The sequence below is a fragment of the Dermacentor albipictus genome, chromosome 5 (assembly GCF_038994185.2).
Source record: "Dermacentor albipictus isolate Rhodes 1998 colony chromosome 5, USDA_Dalb.pri_finalv2, whole genome shotgun sequence".
Lineage (NCBI taxonomy): Eukaryota > Metazoa > Arthropoda > Arachnida > Ixodida > Ixodidae > Dermacentor > Dermacentor albipictus.
In genome coordinates this window covers 113,826,643-113,847,053 of record NC_091825.1, presented here as the reverse complement: position 1 = coordinate 113,847,053, position 20,411 = coordinate 113,826,643, and the positions used below count along the sequence as shown (strand labels likewise).

Sequence of the window (20,411 nt, the reverse complement as noted above, 5' to 3'; positions counted from 1 at the left end):
CGGAAATGCACCCCACAGCAAGAAAGCATGAGAAAAAAAAGGAAAAGGAGGCGGAGCTTGTCGTGTGAACGCGACTCGGTGCCTCGGCACCGGTATGGGAGACGGCAGGAAAGGAATATGCTTGGAAACACTACTCGAAGCAGAGGGAGAGAGTGTCTCTGTTGACAGTCGTGCTCACCTTCTTGCGGTATGGCAACAAGGCATTCAATTTCTTCAGCGTATAATAATTAACCAATTTGAAAAAATTATTTTGATAAAACAAATGATAGGCAGCGTCTTAGCCTTGTAGTTTTTAACTAAAACTTGCATTGGGGGGCCTGGTGAGGAGCCCTTTAAGAGGTTGTGCTGTATAACATCGGCAGTGTCAGGTGCGATATGTAATACTGAAGAACACAAAGATTGTGCTTACTGCTACTTTAAGTATAAGCACTTAATAACTCTGTGATAGGGCCCTACACCATTATTTGCTTAGAGCTCATCCTGATATGCAAATAGTCAAATCCGGTGTCTTGATAGTTTCTTAAATGTATTTTTTCTTGAAATTTTCATGATGGTTAGAGGGAGAACTTAAACTTTGTCATCATCATTGCGCCACACCACTAATGTCAGTATGTTCATTATGAGGCTCAGCGCTGTACGCTTCTTTTCTGCAATTTGCGCCAACATTGGGACCAAACAACTGGTGTCTCTTTGCAGCTACAGCCACGAAAAGAAAGCAGAACTCTTGGTTGTGCAGTCGCTGCTGCCTTTCATGTCTCAAAGCAACATTGAAGAGGTTTTTCTTACTTCTGTTGGGTGCATCAGGTCTTGGGAACCAGAGCTGGGCTGGGCTGGTAAGTTGCATTGTTTTTGTTTTCTGTGGGTTGCATCCACTAACAGCTGTCTCAAATTATTGTGCCGGTACACTGTTTGCAGTAAGTTTGGTTCAGTTTGCTCTATCATTTACGAACTAAATAGTCACGTTTCCTTTAAGATCTTCCTTGGAGTTGGCTATTGTGCTGACGAGCATGAGGTGGTGGGTTGGATCCCAGTGGAGGTGGAATACAATAACGCTCTTGTACCATGCATTGGGTGCATGTTAAAGAAACCTAGATGGCCAAAATTAATCTACAGAGCTTACTGTGATAACTTACTGTAACCACAGTATATCTTATAATCAGATTGTAAAACCCTAGAATTTAATTTTTTTAGATTATTGATAATGTTAGTAGTAGTAGTAGTAGTAGTAGTAGTAGTAGTAGTAGTAGTAGTATAGTGTTGTTGCTCTTGTGTTGACTTCAGATCTCGCACTGAAGCAGATACCACATAAGTAGTGGTTAGACCCCGCATGTACTGTCTTCCCAGCCTCTCCTCGTGTTCACATTGACTCTATTTTTCTTTCCTTTTTTTGTTCCTCAGTGGCTGTTGACCTTCTGGGTCTTGCGTGTAAGGCACTGGAAGGCCTCGACGCAGGAAACACTGAATCAGTTCATGAGGCAGTGGTGTCTGTACTGTACTGGTTGCAAGGAACAAGGGGTACTCAGCCAAAGCTGTACTTGAGAGACGAAGAGTGAGTATGCAGATGATGTTGCACATCAGTTCCTACTCAAATCACTGAATTCAGCATCCTCCTCACATGGCTAAATTTCAGCCAAGCATGTTAGCTATGGGCACTTTCTTGCCAATTGAGACAGGTGGCTGTTGTCTCCTATTACAGCTCAATTAGTTTGAGATAACAAAGTGACATGGGGGACCAGGACACGGAGGAAAGGAGTTGCATTTGGGCAACGGGAACATATCAGTTACCAGATAGCTCACCTTTCCGTATTTTCTTATTAGTTCACTTGCTGCCGTGCACTGAGAAAAACAAGCCACAGACAAGCAAAGGCTGTCATGGTGATGACATTCTGAGATGTGTTACCTGTTAAATGTTGTTAAATGTAGCATAGTTTCTTGCACCGTCGTGTTGGTTCAGTGGCCATGGTGTTCTGGGGTGCAATCGGAGATCGTTGTTCGAAATGCGCATTCAGTTTGCGTTCAGTTTTTCCTCATTTGACTGGCCTAGGCTGCGCCGACGTTGTCAGCCTAGGCCAATCACGTGAGGCAAAAGTGAACGGAAACTGAACATGCATTTTGAACAACGATCTCTGTTCGCGCCCCTGCTGCTGACCATGAGGTTGCCGGTTTGGCCACCAGCCGCAGGGGCCACATTTTGATGAGGGAGGAATGCAAAAACGCTTGTGCACGTAGATTTAAGGTTTGTTCGATTCAGAAAAAGGTGCATGGCACCACAAACGAAAAGGTGCAGGGGGTGCCAGTTATGGTGTGCCGGGCTGCACCCACTCGCTGCAGTGTTCAAGGGTGCACTGCACCGCGGCGACACCTTGCCTTGCACCTTGTTCAATTGTGCACAGGGGTGCAGGGTGCATCACTGCACCTCGGGGAATCGAAGGCCTAGGTGCAACGCACTGTGAATAAGGTGCAGAAGGTGCAGAGGAACTTGGCTGAATCGAATAGACCTAGTGGTCTATTCGATTCTATTCGATTTACTAGGTCTATCGAATAGACCTAGTAAAGAATCTCTAGTGAGATTCTCAAGTGGCATTCCCAAGTACGTAAAGAATCCCAAGTGGGAGACACACCGTGTGTGTGTATGTGTGTGCGTGTGTGTGTGTGTGTGTGTGTGTGTGTGTGTGTGTGTGTGTGTGTGTGTGTGTGTGTGTGTGTGTGTGTGTGTGTGTGTGGAGGAGGAGGAGGAGGGGGAGGAGGGGTGGAGCCTCATACCCCAGTGTTTCCTTGTGACTTTAAACCTTAGATATCATTCATTCACTTAACCTTGCTTTATCTTCATTCATAACTTAACTCCATGCAGTTTTCTAGAGACCACTGACATCATGCATGCATTCGTTCTGCTTTGTTGAAGTCAGCATGAATCTGAAGTCAGCATCAAGTATTTCATCATTATCAATGTGTCCTGTCCTGTGCTCTTCTTTCAGTGCCGGACTTTCAGAAAATGAGTTTGAGTGGAGTCGTATGGCCTGCCACTTCTACCTGGTGGTCCTGAGGCAGTGCCCCCAAGCGCTGACGCCATGCAATTGGGACTTTGTGTTGCTGAGCGTTGCCACATGGAATCAGGCAAGTTGTGCAGTTTGCTATGCAGTTGTACCCAGATATGTCAAACTCAAAGGGGATCGCAAAATAGTTTTATATGTCGATAATTCTAAATGTAAAATATGCCTATCTGAAGCTCATATGAGACCTCTGTACATCCCGGACAGTTTCCCCAAGTTGTGAAAACCGGGGACTTAACGATTTGCTTCTCCAAGGACATTTGAAATGAACGAAAGTCTACTAATTTTTTGCTCATGAATGTTGCAAGGCACTCACGCTGCAGCATGGTCTTTATATACCGTATTTTCGGGCATCTTATAGAACAGTGCGACTTATATGCATTTGGTTTTGGTTCTTTGGAAAAATCTGCCATGAAAATCAGATTGGATGCTATGGCTATGCGAAGTGCGCTGGGTTGACCTCCTCTGGCAGTTGCTATGTGTTGTGTGTGCGCTATGGAGGTTCCGTGTTCATCTCATGGTCGAATAACTTGAAGGCTTGCCAGTTCTTCAGTTTCCATCTTTCATTTCCTTTCTTCCTTCCCCGCTTAGAACAACAGAATTGTTATTGCTAGTGATGGAACACAATCTAAGATTCATGTATCCAGAATGTTGTTGCAACACTTGCACAGGGTGTTAGGAATATTTGGGAACCGAGTGGTCTTCAAAAATCAGAGACTGCATATTTTCACTAAGCAGTGCAGTAGGATTTAGGAGAGGGTAACAGTGGTGTTAAAGAGGTAGCATTAGCTTGCCTACGGTGCAACACCTGTTGAGGGAATTTTGCAGGAGCAAATGCTCCACATGCTTGGCAAATGAGTAAATGCCACTGCCCTTCACACACATGTACACACATGCGTGCGTGCACACACACACACACAGGCTTTTGACAGCACTGTCTCTAACCCGCAATTTATGCTTCAGTCTTGCAGCACTTCTGCCACACATTTGCCTATTTCCCCGCTGCTGTCAACTGAACTAGGTCTTAGCGATTAACTTTGATCTCATTTGCTACTACATCAGATTGAAATAAAGTCGCCCCAACATTGTGCACAGTTGTACAAATCTTGTTAATGTACCCAATTGTTTGCATTTTCTTTTATTGTTGTGGAAGGCTTGTTCAAATTCCCCCAGATTGTTTGCAAATTCCTCCAACCTCTTGTTGACCCTGCTCCTGCTCCTCTTGTTAACCTCCTCTCTCCTCCTGCAACCTCTTGTAAATCTTGTTAGTCAGCACTTTCTCTCCTCTGGATCTTTAATGTATGCTGTCTTGCGGAAACGCTGTGTGTATTTGGAGCCATCTGTCAACCTTTCAGTCCGTGCAAAACCTGTGAAAGCAATATGTATAGCATGAGCCAAACCATAAGCACTTTGTTATTTGCTGACATTTGTCCATTAGTATTTGCATTTCAGACAACGAAAAGGTTGGATTGCCATGGTTTGTTTGTCACAGGGCTTCAGTGTGGAGGTGCAGCTGATGTGTACATGTGAACAGGAGTGCACAGATCGTAGATCAGAACTGCTGTCGAAGTGAAATTCAGTGACAGCCATTTGTTTTCTATTTTCATGACAGAAGTTCAACTGGAGGAGAGCGGTAGAGCTTTTCTCGACGAGGGAAGTCATCTTCACCTGCGAGCTCCTGAGTTCTTTGCTGCAAGTCGCTTATGTGACCGACAAGGTCCAGCCGGTTCGTGAGCACTGCAAGCTTCCCGACGGTTTCGACGTTGAGTGGGAGGAATTCTACACTCACGCCATTTTCTCCGTGCTCATCCCCGGATTCATTGACATAGCTCGTAAGTATACTTTCGCGTATTTCTGTCTAAATATTGCTGTCTGAATAATGTGATTAGTAAGGCAAAGTTTCATACTAAATTCTTAACCCGTATTTGTTGCTAGTTTCTAATAAATTCTTTATTAGTGTCTATGGCTTTTTACAGTTGAGCACAAGGCTGCGAGTTCAATTCCTGGCCTCATTGGCAGCACCTCGATGAAAGTAGGATGAAGAGTTGGATTTATGTGTACATTAACGAATCCTAGGTTGTCGGGGACAATCCATAGCCCTCTGCAGGCAGCATCTCTCATAGCTTGCCTCAGTTTCATTTTGGAACATTAATCCCAACAAATCAATCTATTCGAGTCTCTAATCACTTAACTGTTCAAATAACAGGGCCGGCCACTGTCATAGTGAACAAGCAAGCTGACAGTTAATTTTCTTAGGCACATTATTTGTGATGTTGGTTAGAAGCAGTGTCAATGCATTGTTCAGGTGCATTAAGCAGGTGGTAGAGACCAATTCCATTTGTGCATTGTCTGCTACACAACCAGGCACTCCCAGAGCTGATGTATTCAAAACACCTAAACAGTGAACCCCGCTTTTTAAGTTTAACATTTAATAACAAAGGACGGAAAGAAGTTGTTTTTGTACATGGAGAGTTATTTTTATGGATGGGTAGCTGACACTGTATGCAAGGTGGCTTGGAGAGCAGCTTCATTCTTTCTTTTGTTAGTGTTCTTGTTGCAGTCATATAAAGCAAAAGCCACTTAAAACCTACTGAGTCATTGCAGATCTCACAAAAATCACTGAAAATCTAAATCAAGATCTGTTGATAACATGACAGGTTTAGAGAGAGAAGAGAATTTCATTGGCCTGCATAAAAAGGGTTGAGACCCATGCTATCGCACCAAAGGATTGCCGTCTCCCAAATGTACTGACGACTGAGCTATCACATAAATGCAGGCATTGGTGGTTCATGCCGTACAATATATTTTGGGAAATGGAAGTGTGTGATGGTGATGAGCAGGACTTTAAAGCTAGGGCGCGAAGTTGAGTCTACCCGCTGTGGCGGCTTAGCAGTAATAGCGTTACGCTGCTAAGCACAAGGTCGTGGAATCAAATCTTGGCCGCTGTGGCCACATTTCTATGGGCCACAGCGGCAAAAAGGCCACAAAAACACCCGTGCGCCATGTATCGGGAACACATTAAAGATCCCCAGGTGGTCAAACTTTCTTAAGTCCCCCATTATAATGTGTAATAAGATCATGGTTTTAGCACGTAATACCCTAGAATTTAATTTTAGAGTTGAGGCATGCTAACTTCATGAATTCAAAGTGAATTTCGAAAACAAAAGGCTCCAGAATAGTTACAGGAATGTGAATAAGTTTTGAATTAAAAACAACAGATGCAGTGAGGATAATTTTGCAATTTACCATTCAGTAGAGAGAGAGTTTGAAGTTGACGTGTGGTGCTGTGGATTTAACTGGTGTTGCAAAGGTAATATGAGAAATGTTTCTTGTTTATGTTACTTTAGTAGTGATGTAGAAACTCATTTTGTTGCATTGGATTTTGTCATGTTGTCTGCAGTCATATAACTTGTCCTGGATAAGCAACACCTGCAGATTGTCACTGTATCCGTAATGTGGCTACCGTATCTGCATTTGGATGCCTATTTTTTTCTTGTGCAGAGCTCTCAACATGTCCGAATGAGACGGCATCCGTGCTTCTGAAGAAACTCGCTTCGGCACTGGAATTTGCAAGTGAGAAATCTGTTATGAAGTTCATGGAAGGCTTTCAAAACCAGGTGCCGAATACAGCATCCCTGAACACTTTGTTGTCAAAGCTGACACCCCTGGCCACATCCAAGTCACTTGCACTGCAGCTAGGTGCCCACACGCTGCTTCAAAAGTAAGGATGTCATGTTTGTTTATGCTGTAGTTGTAATGAGAGCTTGTGGCTTGCCAGAGTTTCTGACACTGTCGATGAGGTTGAAGTAATTTGGTGTTCTTTTATAGAATCGTCCCGACAGTCGCTAGAGAAGAAGCACAAGGCATTGAAAAGCAAGAGAGCGACGAAACTTCCAGGTATGAGAGTGTGAGTTCAGGCTCAAGCACGGCAGAGGAACATGAGAGGTGTATGAATTGCGCGGCGACGCCATGGAGAGAACTTCTCGGGAACTCGCTATAGTTTCTGGTGCTCGCCTGTAGACGGCATGAGTAGTTCAGGGCCCATGGGGCCTGTCTTTTAAATTGAGCTTATGGAAAATGGGAGCACATGGCACATGGCCTCTAAAATGTGTCGAGCTTTTTAGTGCATAATGAGGAAAAAATGCTTTGTCCCACATTGTAATACAGGGTACAAGTTGTACAAGGAAAAGTTCTCGTTTTTTATTTTTTTTTTGTCAAGAGATGATAATTGTCTGAACAAAAGAAAGTGTGCCATCTTAAGGAAGGATCGATTCCTTTAAGTGACAGACTTTGTTTTGTGAAATATATTTCGAGCCCGAAGTTGTGCTATGAATAGACAGACAGCACAAGCTATTAGTATAATGTTACAGTGCATAAAGATATTTTCCTGTGTTTTACGACATTTATAAGATGCTCTTCTTGCAAATATTCTGCACCTCTCTCTCTGGTGTCCACATGCTAGGTGCATCTGCAAATACAAATTTATCTTTGCTCAGTAAATGCCTGTACTCTAGTAGATGCCCCTAAAACATTCACGCGATTTAGTGGTTTTAAGTAGCAGTATCAATACTATTTGGCATGGATAAGAAAAATGCCTGAATGAGCTCTATTCATTGGTACGTGCATACAACTTCATAACGACAGACTCACCCTCCTAGAAAATGCATGAGTAACCATAATTGGAAAGTTTTACACGAAAGTGGTAGCGAAAATGAAAATTCGCAACTTGGTTTATGATGGGCACTTAAATATTCACAGCTCATGGTGACATTTGAGCCAGTTCCTCCTCCTACAACAGTGAATACAGTCAAATGCCTTAGAAAAGTCTTCGGACCTCCGAAATTCTTCGTTACACAGGTCACTGCATTGTAAAGGTCATGCATCATACAGCTCTCAATAGAGCAGGCTAAGCACATTCAACAAAAGGAAACCTTCATTTAATGTTAATCCAAGAGAGGCTTAGTGAAATAGGTAGTTAATCTTTTTTTGTGCACAGTTCATTTGACAGAATGTGCAACTACACACAAACTTATTGCTCCTAGGTTCACAACATGCTCCACAGCGAAACACTAGAACTACAGCAGGTCAATTTGCAGATTGTCAACTGCCGCTATTGTCTCCCTCGCCGTGAAAATTCTTGACTCATTCACAGGATTTTCATCACTGTTGCCTTCATTAATAGTCAGTCGGTCACGATTACATCTCACGCTGCCATCAATTGCGATGGTATTGGGATGAAAAATTCTTGACTCATTCACTGGATCTTCATCACTGTTGCCTTCATTAATAGTCAATCGTTGACGATTACATCTCACACTGCCATCAATTGCGATGGCAGCGGGATGAAAAATTCTTGACTCATTCACTGGATCTTCATCACGCTGCCATCAATTGCGATGGCAGCAGGATGATGTCATCAACAGCCATCACATCTGCTGATGCATATACAGCAAGCAGTGCATGGGTGGAGTGATTCGTGGAGCAGTGCAACAGGACTACTTCTGACATTGGCACGCTCGTCAAGTGCGTCGCCAGTGCTGCCGTTAGTGCTAGTGCAGATCAAATGCACCTCAGTGACGTGTGCAGACGGCTCTGTTTGTACCACTACGCGGCGTCCATTGTTAACCAACAAATAAGCCATTGGGGACACCTAAATTTCTTCATTCTACAGGCAAATTCGATGTAATGATCTTCATTATAGAGACATTCACAACACATATGAAAGATGAGAGTTCGGACGAGGCACACTGAATTCTTTGTTATACAGGCTATTTTGCTTTAGAGGCGTTCATTTTAAAGGTGTACCACTGTATGGGTTTCAGAGCATGAAGATGTTCATATCTGCGCCACAATATGGGATAGTACACAGGCATAATATTGAAAATAAATATGACCAGATTTCTTTGAGGTACTTAAGCTACAGGAGCTGCTATTGAATGCACAAACTAAAAGTGCCATGGATTTAGCTATTACAATTTCTCAAAAAGAAAAAAGGAAAAGAAAATGGCGCCACATAAACTACAGCGTAAAGCGCCCTTTGCTTCGTCATTGAGCAGCACAAAATCGTGTTGCATCTGCATGTTACACAGATATGTGAAGAACATGTCTTTCTGCGATTCCCATAACACTGTCATGTGACGAAGGTTCTAGCATAGGCGTTTGGCTGCTTTGAATTTGTTTCTCTAGCTTTATTTTGCAGTCGTCGTCGTTACATCAGGGAGTAGTCCAACGTTCTACAAACCGCCGAATGAAGCAGCCGCCAGACTACCTGTATGTTTTTCATGCCCATTTATACGTGCCCACATTCACTTCATTTGTCAGCACAAACCATCCATAACCGGCACTCAAAAAGAAAGAAAATTCATGAAACTAAGCTTCAGAATGCGTTTGATTGCCTATTATTCTTGGGCTTGTTTTTCTAATGCATATAGACTAAGCCGGCAGGACCCCAACGGATGGCCTCCGCTCTCCCGCGCCATCTGCCACAGAAAGCATGCATCATTAGCGAGTCTTCTCTCTTGCTTGGAGGCCAGTTCATACACCTCTCGTATTCTTCCACCGGGGGTTCAAGTTCAAGCTTTATTCATTTTTTGTGGCTGTAAGAAAGACGACATGATGAGACTGATTGCATTAGGAGTTCTCAGAGTTAAGAAATGTTCTGGGTACCTCCTCAAATGAAGCTCATATCGATAACTCATGTATGAAACAATGCCATACAGTTGATTCCTGTTAATTAGATCTCAATTAATCCGACTTTTTGCTAAATTTGAATGCATTGGATGGAAAGTACTGGGGAGAAAAATTGTTTACTTCGAATGAGAAAGCATGCCGTTTGGTTAATTTGACCCCGACCAGTGCCCACACATGCATGCAGTAGTCACTAAAGGTTTGAAATCATAAACACAGCAACTGCTTCCCTAGGCATAAAGCTGTTTAACTTTACGTTTTTTTAACATTTACAACTTTTTTAAATCCAAAGCTGAGGCAACATTTAAACAAGTTGGTGCTCTTTGCAGCATACTGGTTGAGCCGCCTTTCAAGAGCAAGAAGCAAAATGATATTACAGACTACTTCAAGCAATTAAAGAACAAAGATTCGAATTCATTCATTCTGCCATCGCTCATTAATTCTATCTTTCAGATGATTCAACCAAATCTTGTGGTCCCGCAAGAGTCAAATTAGTGGGATTCTACTGTATTACCATGCATTACAAGCATTCTCTATTTACTATTGCTAGCACTGAGGACTTGTGTTTCTTATTAGCTTTTATTTTGCTATTGGTTAAGATGGCAATTATTTTCACAGTGGTACCACTCGTACTGCACTGTAACATGTTTGCCAAAATATTAAAATACTGCATTGAACACAAATTATCTCGTGATGATAAGCAAAGCACTCAGCTTATTGAGATTTCTTTGGAAAGCTCCAAACCTGGGATGGCATTTATGCCCCTTGAAATTCCCCGAATATATAAAATATAGTATCATTCACGCACAAAAAAGTTCATGTGAGCTTATCAGCACAGCAAAACTCCTCATTGACATTGGCTCCTAACACCTTTGGTAGCTAGGTAATTTTGATGCATTCTGCCTAGTCTGCCTGCGTGCTGAAACAAAAGATGTGTGGATGCACACAAATGTGAAAGCAGAATGAGCATGGGAAAATACATAGGTGATGTGCATGAAGGAAGTTACTAATTTTCATACTTGTATGGCCACCTGACGATGATAATAACTGAAATTTCGGTATACTGCCTCTAACATATCTTGGATCAGTGCAGTTTCATGTACTAGTTACTGTGATTCCCAAGACAGTAGGCTGAGTTTGCTGCAAGTCTCACCGCACAATTGCTGCACCAGAGGCTGCCTGTATGTTGAGTTCCACATTGAGTGAACAAAACCTTTGGTCCTGGTTGTTGAGTTGGTAGATATCAATCAATAAACCAATAAAATAGTCAGTCAGCCGAGTTTGGTGCAGTGGCAGTCAATGCTTGGCTGTCCGCTGTCACCTACCTTTGTGTTCCACATTTCTCCTGTCTTCCGTTGTTGGATAGCGCCAGGCTATAGCCATATGCTTCTGCTCCGCACAGGAGTCCCCCAGAGCCACTGCTTTCATCGCTGCTTGAAATGGGGCAAGTTGTCGACGTGCTTCTGTTGGACTTCGACATTGGTGACTGTTGTCTGGTGGAGGCCAACACAGACAGCTACACTTACACCCTGGGCTACCTTCTGTCCTGGCTGGAACTTCTTGCTTTCTTTGGTGCATCACCTGCAGAGGCAAGTTGGACACATATGTAGTATCTGGCAGGCAAAGGTATTGGCAACTTAGCTCCTTTGGTTCAGCCATGATCTTTGCAGGAAGCACTTGATTAACTGGAAGGCAGCCATCTTGCTCGTCATCAGGTTGCTGAGTGTAGATAAGTTGCAACTGTGAATGCATTGTGCCGTGTACCATTTGTTTTCTAGTGTAATGGTGGAAACCACTACGCAAACCTAAATTTTACGACTGAGGTTAGGTGTATATTGGCTTTCATCTGTAATCGCTTTTCATCCGTTTTTTAAGGGCAGCAGTAAAATATAAACAAGGTTGCAGCTTGATTCTGGACTGCCACAGCCACATTTCGATTGAGGCGAAATGCAAAATCGCTCGTGTATTTAGATTTAGGTGTGTGTTAAACAATGCCAGCTAGTCAAATTGATCCAGAGCCCTCCTCTATGGTGTCCCTCTTAGCCCACTGTTCAGTTTTGGGACGCTAAACCCCCTAATTGAGCAACGCTTCCAAACCACCTCTGCATTTTCGTGGCCGCAGGCTAGATCCGAGTATGCCAGCTACCTCCAGGAAGAAGGCCTGCTGTCCTCACTTCTGCAACATCTGTTCTGTCTGATGCCTTCCAATGTCAATTTGGGCTCCAAGGGCAACACCATGTTCACCGAGCCAGTGAAGCTGAGCCCACAAGGTACCTCGATCCTTTCTTGGCTTGGCCTTCTGCTGACTAGTTCCAGCTTCTTGTGTACTGTTTTAATACAGGAAAAGCGTCCTTGCATGTCACTATCTTGTTCCGCTCATGTATGCAATTCATGGGTATCGTTGTATATGTGTCTGCACAAAATACATAAGAGAGAGCTCTAGCGTGTCTGTTATTCTGGTATGTGCACTGGCGCTTGAGGATTACCAGGTTAAAAAAAAGGTAAACATTTGTAAAAAATGTAAAGCAGCTGACTTGGTGGCTCCACTTGGTGGTGCAGAGCTCAACCAGTCTGACACAGAGCTACAGAGCTATTATTGCAGTAACCAAGTGTATTTTACTTTGTTGTTTGTGCAGATTTTTTGGAAGCTGCATAATCATGAGCAAATTGGCTTTTTAAATGCTTTTTAAACAAAAACACTCATGGAACATGAAAACATATATACAAGGCATTGTGGGGAGACGAAACGTCATAAGACGTTGCTACCAGCGTCTGGTAACCTGGTATTACGTCAACATCATCGCTTATACCGGAATACCAGACATGCTAAAGCACTCCATTAACGATGCGAGAATCTGTACGGAATCTGCTTGCTACAGTAGAGATTACTGCCATATTGAGTATTCACAGAAGTACACTTGTTTTTATAATTTTTGCAATTTGGCATGGTTGAAAAAGTTTCTCTCTTTTTGTGGTGGCTATCGATCTGGCTACTAGCTTAAGGGTACTAGCCGTGTTCAGTATTAATAAATGAGAGACTTTTGAACCTATGAGATGTGTCAGCTGCTTCCCTACACTGACGTGTGAAAATGATAGTAGCATCAAGACAGCGACGAATGTGAAGGGAAACAAAAAGCAGCATGCAAAGTATTCATGCCTACAGTTTAAAACTGTGTCTTGATGTATTAGCAAGGTGAAGTAAAATAAGCCAGTAAGCAAAATATCGATGAAAAATATACCAGTCATATGGAAGTTCTTGCTCCCTGCTATAGTAATTTGTTCACCTATGATTTCCCCACCCCCATTTCTTTCTTTTTTTTTTCTTTCCCCCCCCCCTTTTTTTGAAGGATGGCATGAATTGGTACACTTTAAAGGGATACTCACACAAAGATTCTAACTAGAAATAACTGGTAGATTCCATTGCTCCGAGCTCAAAGGTACAGTCTGTAAAGTGTCAGTAGCAAGTGCAGCTTAAAATTCATTTTAATTTAATTTTGAAGATTGTGCAAGCAATCAGTTGGAAAGTTTGGCACTTGTCAATGTAGTCATCAGCCTAGGTCATATTTGTGACCGGCGTTACACAAGTTTCAGCGATTCATTTCAGTGACATGCGTCGTCATTGGCTCGCCTCGTCATTCGGAAGAGAGTTCGGCACTATTTGCATTTCGGCTTGCATTGGGTGTCTTGCAATGACCACACATAAAGCATACATACGTGCGCACTTAAGGGAGGAAGCTTGCGTACATGCAAGCTTCCTCCCATTTACAGGTTACCAGGTTACTGGTGCCATGGCCAGCAGTAGCAAAACTGTTGGTTAATCTTGTGACAATTTCTCCAACTAAAATGCATTCCATTTTATTTTTGTCACGTCAGTGTTATTGTTGAAGGAAATTATCATAAATGCATGGTATGCTAATGATTACATGGCTATTAAGGCTTTACAGCAGCAGTTAAGTAGAATATGTTGCAGTATTATTTTTGCGGGCTCTCTGGTCAGGCACTGCGTCACCAGATGTCACTACAAGTGTTATTCATGCCGTACACCTCTCCGGTTACCCAGTATACCGTAAACAATAAGAAGTTTGCGGGCAGGATCATACTGCATAGTAGACTTCTACCCGACAAAGAGTTACAGGTCTACAAGCTCACATGATTGTCGTTGTTTACAAACGTGCCTCTTGCGTTGTGGGGCATGTGGTGCTCTTCAATATCTAAGCTGCAACAGTTCGTAACATGCGATCATATAACTAAACATTCGTCACGCACTGGAGCAAACACGTTTCTTTAACGTGATTACTGGATCAATAGCTACTTATTAAGTGCAAGAAACAGAGCCCGAAAATTTCTGAAGGATGCACTGAATCAGGACTATTGAGACAAGATGACAGAACTTTCAAGCCATTGGCCCTCCACTCTGCAATGCTTTGCTGGCGTTACATTCTCCTCACTGCTGGTTCAACTCATGCATGGCATAATGGTCAACCAACCTGAGCGTTCTGCTGCTCACTGCGTCATGGCTTTTATTTCCAGCTGTGGCACGTACACTTCAAATGATGAATTAAAAAACATCAATGAGCCCTCATCTGCTAAAGGAAGTTCCAGCAGTTGAAATCAAATTCTGGGGTTTTACTTGCCAGAAACATGATCTGATTATGAGGGACACTGTAGTGGGTGACTGTGGACTAGTTCCGACTGCCTCAGGTTTTTAAATATGAACCTAAATGTAAGTAGACGGGTACTTATGCATTTTGCCCCCATCAGAATGTGGCCGCTGCAGCCAGAATCAAACACGTGACCTCTGGCTGAGAAGTGCAACTCCATAGCCAATAAGCTTACCGGGGTGGGTAAACTTCAAGCTGTTATGGGTGCACCCGTAATCAATATTAATCTGTACTAGTGACCTCGTTACGGTAGTGTTCACAGTCAAGGTGTAACTGGGGTATTAAAACTCCTTAAATTATCATAGTTAAATTTTAGCTCACTGCGCTCTTACCCTCCAGGGCAAGAATCTGTGTCTTCTTGCTGTTTTCTTCTGCACACTCTACCTTGACTCCACTGTTAATGCTATTGCTCGTTTTTCTGTGTGGATTTTCACAGAGGTGTTCAGTTCGGCAAAGCTGCAGCACGTTGCCTGCCAGGTGTACTTGGACGCCATATGCAAGTTGCCGGCTCTCGTGCGTGCCTGGTGGAGCAGTCAGAACAAGCGTGTCATGGACCATGTGGAAAAGTGGGCTTACCATGTTTCTTTGCTGCATGATAGCAAGCCGACTCCTTCTGCTGAAGGTTTTGCTCATCTCTTCGTGGCCATGCACTTTCTTATTTTCCTGCCTGTTCTTCTTCTGTTGTCGGCGGTCTCTCTCATTTAGATTGTGATGTTGCTTTTGATGGGGTGCACATTCCCCCTCGTTTACTTGTTCTTTCTTTAACATTTCAGCCTCTGTTCATTCCTTTAAATTGAAAGTGCACGCTGCCTTTCCTTGACACAGAATAATAGTATAAAAGTTGCTCCGTGAATTAGGCAGAAGCTGGAGTGGTTCTCTTTTTGCCTCTTTCCCCCTCCCCTATCCCTCTTTTCTTTTTTCAAGCTAGTTCCTGGCTTTCTGAGCAATTCAATTAGTAGTTGGAATTCTTAAAAAAAAACCTGGGACTGGACATTGCAGTCACATGACTAGGAAGGCTGGAATGTGTACTATAGGTACATGCTCAGCTGTAATGAATACCTTTTGACCTGGCAGTGCTGACCAACTTCAAAATGTAGCCATTCTCATATGATCGACAGTTTTTCTGTATATGTATCCGTCATTTTTGTCCCTGCCTCTTGTTCTCAGTGGCTGGAAGGATGCCTGTTGCCCCTCATACCCCACCTCTCCTACATCAGCCCACCATTGAAAGATTTTAACGCAAGAGCATCAAGGGCCCCGTTTCACCGAGAAGGCGGTGGCGGCGTCCCACGCCCAGCATCAGACATTGCTTCGGCAAAAATAATTTTGAACCAAATTTCAAACCACGCATACCCAACCACACTTCTACCACCAAAATTGCTCATACCTTGTCTATCATTTTTTACAAAGTTATTCCTCGGAATTTTGAGAATGAGAGCCCACAAACAAATGTAATGTAAAAAAAAAAATGCAAAAAAATGCCAACAGCACATATCTTTTATGTCAGCTCTTTTCAGACTGAAGTAGTAAAGGTGCGAAACAATAATAGGAGATCAACCCACGCAGGAGGCCGCATTTGTACAGGAAAGCTTGCCTTCGTGCATAGCGTTTGCCGCCAGCATTTTCCGGTAAACGTTACGGTTGCATAAGCTGCAGTTTCCGGGTAGCATGAAAATGAGTCAGGGGTTTTTGAAGGCTATCGCATTCCACTCTTAAAGGCGAAGCTTGAATGTCCTTCAAGTTTGTTCGGTAGCCTCCTGGCATGCGGCACATGTGAGTAGTTTATAAACATTTTAGAATTTTATATTAATGTATCGCTTGTATAATGAAGAATGAGGATAACTTCTCATTTAAGACTAACAGAACTTTGTTACAACAGGTTACTGTGTTGCCAAAAATGCAGGGATGCAGTGGCTATGAGTTCTGTAAATGCTGCAGATTTCTTTTCCTTTGTCACTGTTTTAAAATGTTTCTCTGCCCTTTATGATCTCAAGGTTTACATCAAACCATGTGACAAGTGTCATTTCGTCACGGGAAATCCAGGCTGTGCAGAATGCCGAAGTGTCACTCGAAAACATGACGGTTAGTCTTGACTGCTTTGATGCCTGTGTGGATACTTGTGCCTAGTTTAAGGGACTAACCAGAATTTGACATGTCATTCTTGAACAGTGGTTCAGTTCATTGGTTGCGTCATGCTTAGCATTCAGATTTCTGCTTGTTGGCTTTTGTGCTAAAAGTTTTATTTTAGCTTCTTTTTTTCGCTCAGGCAAGCAACGAGATAGTACTAACACATTAATGAATTGTATTTCTTTGGTGCAATGCATGTTTTGTAACATGGGATAACATGGAAACACACTCAAGTTGCCTGTTGCCTCATATTCTTTCATTCCTAAATATTGCCTGTGCGAGCAGTTTTAATATATATTAGGTGTCCCAGATATGGTGTAATTAGCCTAATTTCAAAACAGATCTTCAATCACGAGATAAGTTGGGTGCATTTTTAGCCCAAAGTCATTGCATCACAAGATCAATGAAATACAGTGCTGAAACAAACTGGGAGTTGTGCTGTGGCTCCGGAAATGGGGGGGGGGGGGGGGGAGGACACTGATTTAAAAATGAAAATTTTCTGCATGATCAGCCATGGTTACCCCTTTGCCTTTTTTTGGGAGTGACAGATTCTCTCAGCATAGTGCTAGCATTCAGGTGTCTAGATTGGCTTCTAAAAAAAAAAGAAATCTGTGCTTTACCATGTTGAAGTGAAGCTTATAAACTATTTTATAGAACTTAACTTGTAGCATTTAGCTTGTAGTTAGTATGTAGAAGTTAAACCATGGTTACGGCTGAATTACGATTTTCATCGATTTTTTTTTAGTGCTTGTTTCAGGTTTTGCAGATTTGTTAAAAACGTTTTGAATTATTCTTTCTGTGTATCACTTCAATAACCAACAACTAACTATTGCTTGGAAAGTGTTCACGAACATTAAAATTGTCCACGTGGTTCAGGCGTAGAGTGGGTTCAACGGTTGCAGCATCCGAAGTAGCACTATATGTGGAGCCAGTGTAATATCAGGGTGGCCCAATATAAGACCAACATTTGCCTACATTTGCTCTCACGCTGAAGTTTTAAGACAATTTCGTACTAGTTCCTATAACCTAGTTGCCAGGATCCTTGTTACCCTTTCTATGGTTTCCATCGTGACATCGAAAGATGCCTCGCCGTCATTTTCGGATTGGAGCCCCCTTCCTCTCCCATCCAATCCACAGGTGAAGGGTCGGCCTACAGCACGGGAAGTGGTCGCCACCTACACCATCGAGGAGGTGGCCATTGAACTGGTCGTCAAGCTGCCATCCAACCACCCGCTCGGCGTGGTCACCATAGACGGGGGCCGGCGTGTGGGTGTCAGCCAGAACCAGTGGCGCCACTGGCTACTGCAGCTCACCACCTTCCTGACCCACCAGGCAAGCTGCTCTTGCTTAAGCCAAAAACGATAAGTTTCAGTTTATAATGTACTGCTAATTGTGAATGCTTCAGTCTTTTAATAATAATAATATAATATAATAATAATATTTGGGGTTTTACGTGCCAAAACCACTTTCTGATTATGAGGCACGCCGTAGTGGAGGACTCCGGAAATTTTGACCACCTGAGGTTCTTTAACGTGCACCTAAATCTAAGCACACGGGTGTTTTCGCATTTCGCCCCCATCGAAATGCGGCCGCCGTGGCCGGGATTCGATCCCGCGACCTCGTGCTCAGCAGCCCAACACCATAGTCAGTCTTTTGGCTACTAAAAGATACAGGTATCGAATAGTAATTTGTACATGTGCAGACAGAAAGATGGCAGTATAGAGTGAATCCTAGTCAATATTAAAAGGAGTAACAGAAGCTGGGCAAGTTAGGTAATTGAGAAAACAGATAATCAGTTGTCTTTTAGAGTAGCAAAATAGGTACTCAGGGAAGAGATAATAAAATACCAAGGACACCTAAGTACTTTTATGAGTTGTGAGTGTGAAAGCATCAATGTCCAATTGAATGTTGCTGAGCAGTCCTTTGAGTTATGCGCTGTATGTAATGTTTTCGAGTTTTGCTGTGGGGTATGTTATCGAGTTTTGCAGACCCGCTGCTCTCTCACTGCATAGGGTCAACGCATCTGCACTTCGCATTTCTGTGCTAAATGTTCGCTACATTGCTCGGGGCTCATCACCGCCACTCACCGCTGCTCCATTCCACGTTTTCGAGCCAACATATGCTCACATTCTGAGCCACACTACGGTGCACGTCGAAGACATACTGTGTCGCGTCGCCATATCTGCTCCGTCGAGGCTTGCTGGTGACATGGCAATGCCCTCTCTCCTCACGCAACACCTGGCGTGCTACAACAGCAACAGGCGTTCCGATTCGCCCGCTCTGCACCGTCCAGGTGCACTCGTGATCTGGTGTCGCAGCCAATGGGAATTTCGCAGCTACAGACAATGCCGTCTTTTTCACTCAATAGGCCATTTTATGCTTTTACATCAATAAGGGTGGAAGGGGATTAGATGTCAGAGTGATGTTGTTATGAAATTGGCAAGCATAGTGTAGGTTTGGCCGATGCAGCATTCCTGAATAGCACTGTACAAGAAGCCAACATGTACCCATTCTAAGGACAGCATGGCCCAGTACAGAACCATTGTTGTCCAATATCGGTCCAGTATTGACACTGCTGTTAGTGTTGCTAGCGGGGATATTTGGTCTGTGGGAGAAGTCGTCCTTTGCATAGGCAGTTTGCATTGACTATCACCAGGATAGTACTGTGTGCTAACAAAAACTTATGTGGCCTGCAGAGTAGAGTAGTCTTGGTGTATAGAACATGGAGATTATGTAACCGTTGCAGAATGGCTCTATCCTGGATGGCCTAGCCCTGTGGAAGCGCAACGTGGACAAGCGCTTTGAAGGAGTAGAGGAGTGCATGATCTGTTTCTATGTTCTTCACGGTGCCACCTGCCAGCTGCCCAAGCTCTCCTGCCGCACCTGCAAGAAGAGGTTTCATTCCGCCTGCCTGGTGAGTTCTCTTTGTCTTGTACCAGAGGAGTCTCAAGAAGGTGTGGAGATATTGCAGTCACTTAGTTTGTATCACAAGTTATGCTCTGGTGGCGTGCTCACTTAGTCTGCAAGGAGCACTGCATATCCCGCCGTCAAATGTGTTACAGTCCCAGTATGAAAAACAGCTGTCAGTTTGCAGATTCGGTGCCCCTGGTTTCGATGCAGTGTGATGTCTCCGAGTATGGATATGCCCTCCAGCGCTTCAATGTAGTGTACTTGCTCTTGTAATGCAATGGTAGGTTGGGGGCAGTAGTCATCATTATGGTTGCTGTTCATTCTTTGCAAATAACGACTTATGTTCTAATTATATGCAACAAAATATCTAAATAATTGACTGCCAAGTTAGTACTGTTTTTGTCACTTCTGCTGTCATTTCATGTGATGAAATGTATCTTGCCAACCATTACTGCTAATTAACACCATTTTATTGTCTTATTTTCTCTCTCTCTCATCCAGTTCAAGTGGTTCAACACGAGCAACAATTCCACCTGCCCATTATGCAGAAATGTCTTCTAATTTTGCCTACGAAACAATGTTAGTGAAACCTGTTATAATGTTTGAAAACACAGTGTTAATAAAAATACGACAGCGGGGACATTTGTGTTGTGATGTGTCCTCTGTATGCGTATAGCGAAAGACATGGTGTGTTAATATGAACAGTAAAAAAATACTATATTAACCTGTTTGAAAGCATGGTGTTACCAAAGTTATGGCAAGTTAAACTCAAAATATTTTGAGTAATGACTAATCACCTTTGTCTTCCTTGCATGAACAGCTTGAAACACAATGCACATTAAATAATACCACAATGAAAAAACACTGTCGCTTCTTTTTTATATATATAGAAACACACATTATTTTCTTGGCTAAGTGCTGCATCACCCTCAGAGTTAATTTGTAATTGAACATTTTTGTGTTATTCGTACACAAG

At 43.0% G+C, this 20,411-nt stretch overlaps 1 protein-coding gene across 1 annotated transcript in view; it reads left to right on the top strand.

Moving 5' to 3' along the window:
- Ltn1 (E3 ubiquitin-protein ligase listerin) overlaps positions 1-20,075 on the top strand; it is a 46,548-nt gene extending 26,473 nt beyond the window's left edge. Inside the window, exons 19-31 of the mRNA XM_065454846.2 lie at positions 697-833; positions 1,399-1,549; positions 2,976-3,114; positions 4,663-4,882; positions 6,552-6,771; positions 6,879-6,947; positions 11,140-11,326; positions 11,860-12,007; positions 14,835-14,964; positions 16,393-16,480; positions 17,663-17,857; positions 19,272-19,439; positions 19,937-20,075. Coding sequence (XP_065310918.2) covers positions 697-833; positions 1,399-1,549; positions 2,976-3,114; positions 4,663-4,882; positions 6,552-6,771; positions 6,879-6,947; positions 11,140-11,326; positions 11,860-12,007; positions 14,835-14,964; positions 16,393-16,480; positions 17,663-17,857; positions 19,272-19,439; positions 19,937-19,996 — 1,912 coding nt within the window. The 3' untranslated portion in view covers positions 19,997-20,075. The remainder of the gene's footprint in view (positions 1-696; positions 834-1,398; positions 1,550-2,975; positions 3,115-4,662; positions 4,883-6,551; positions 6,772-6,878; positions 6,948-11,139; positions 11,327-11,859; positions 12,008-14,834; positions 14,965-16,392; positions 16,481-17,662; positions 17,858-19,271; positions 19,440-19,936) is intronic.
- Positions 20,076-20,411: the final 336 nt, after the last annotated feature.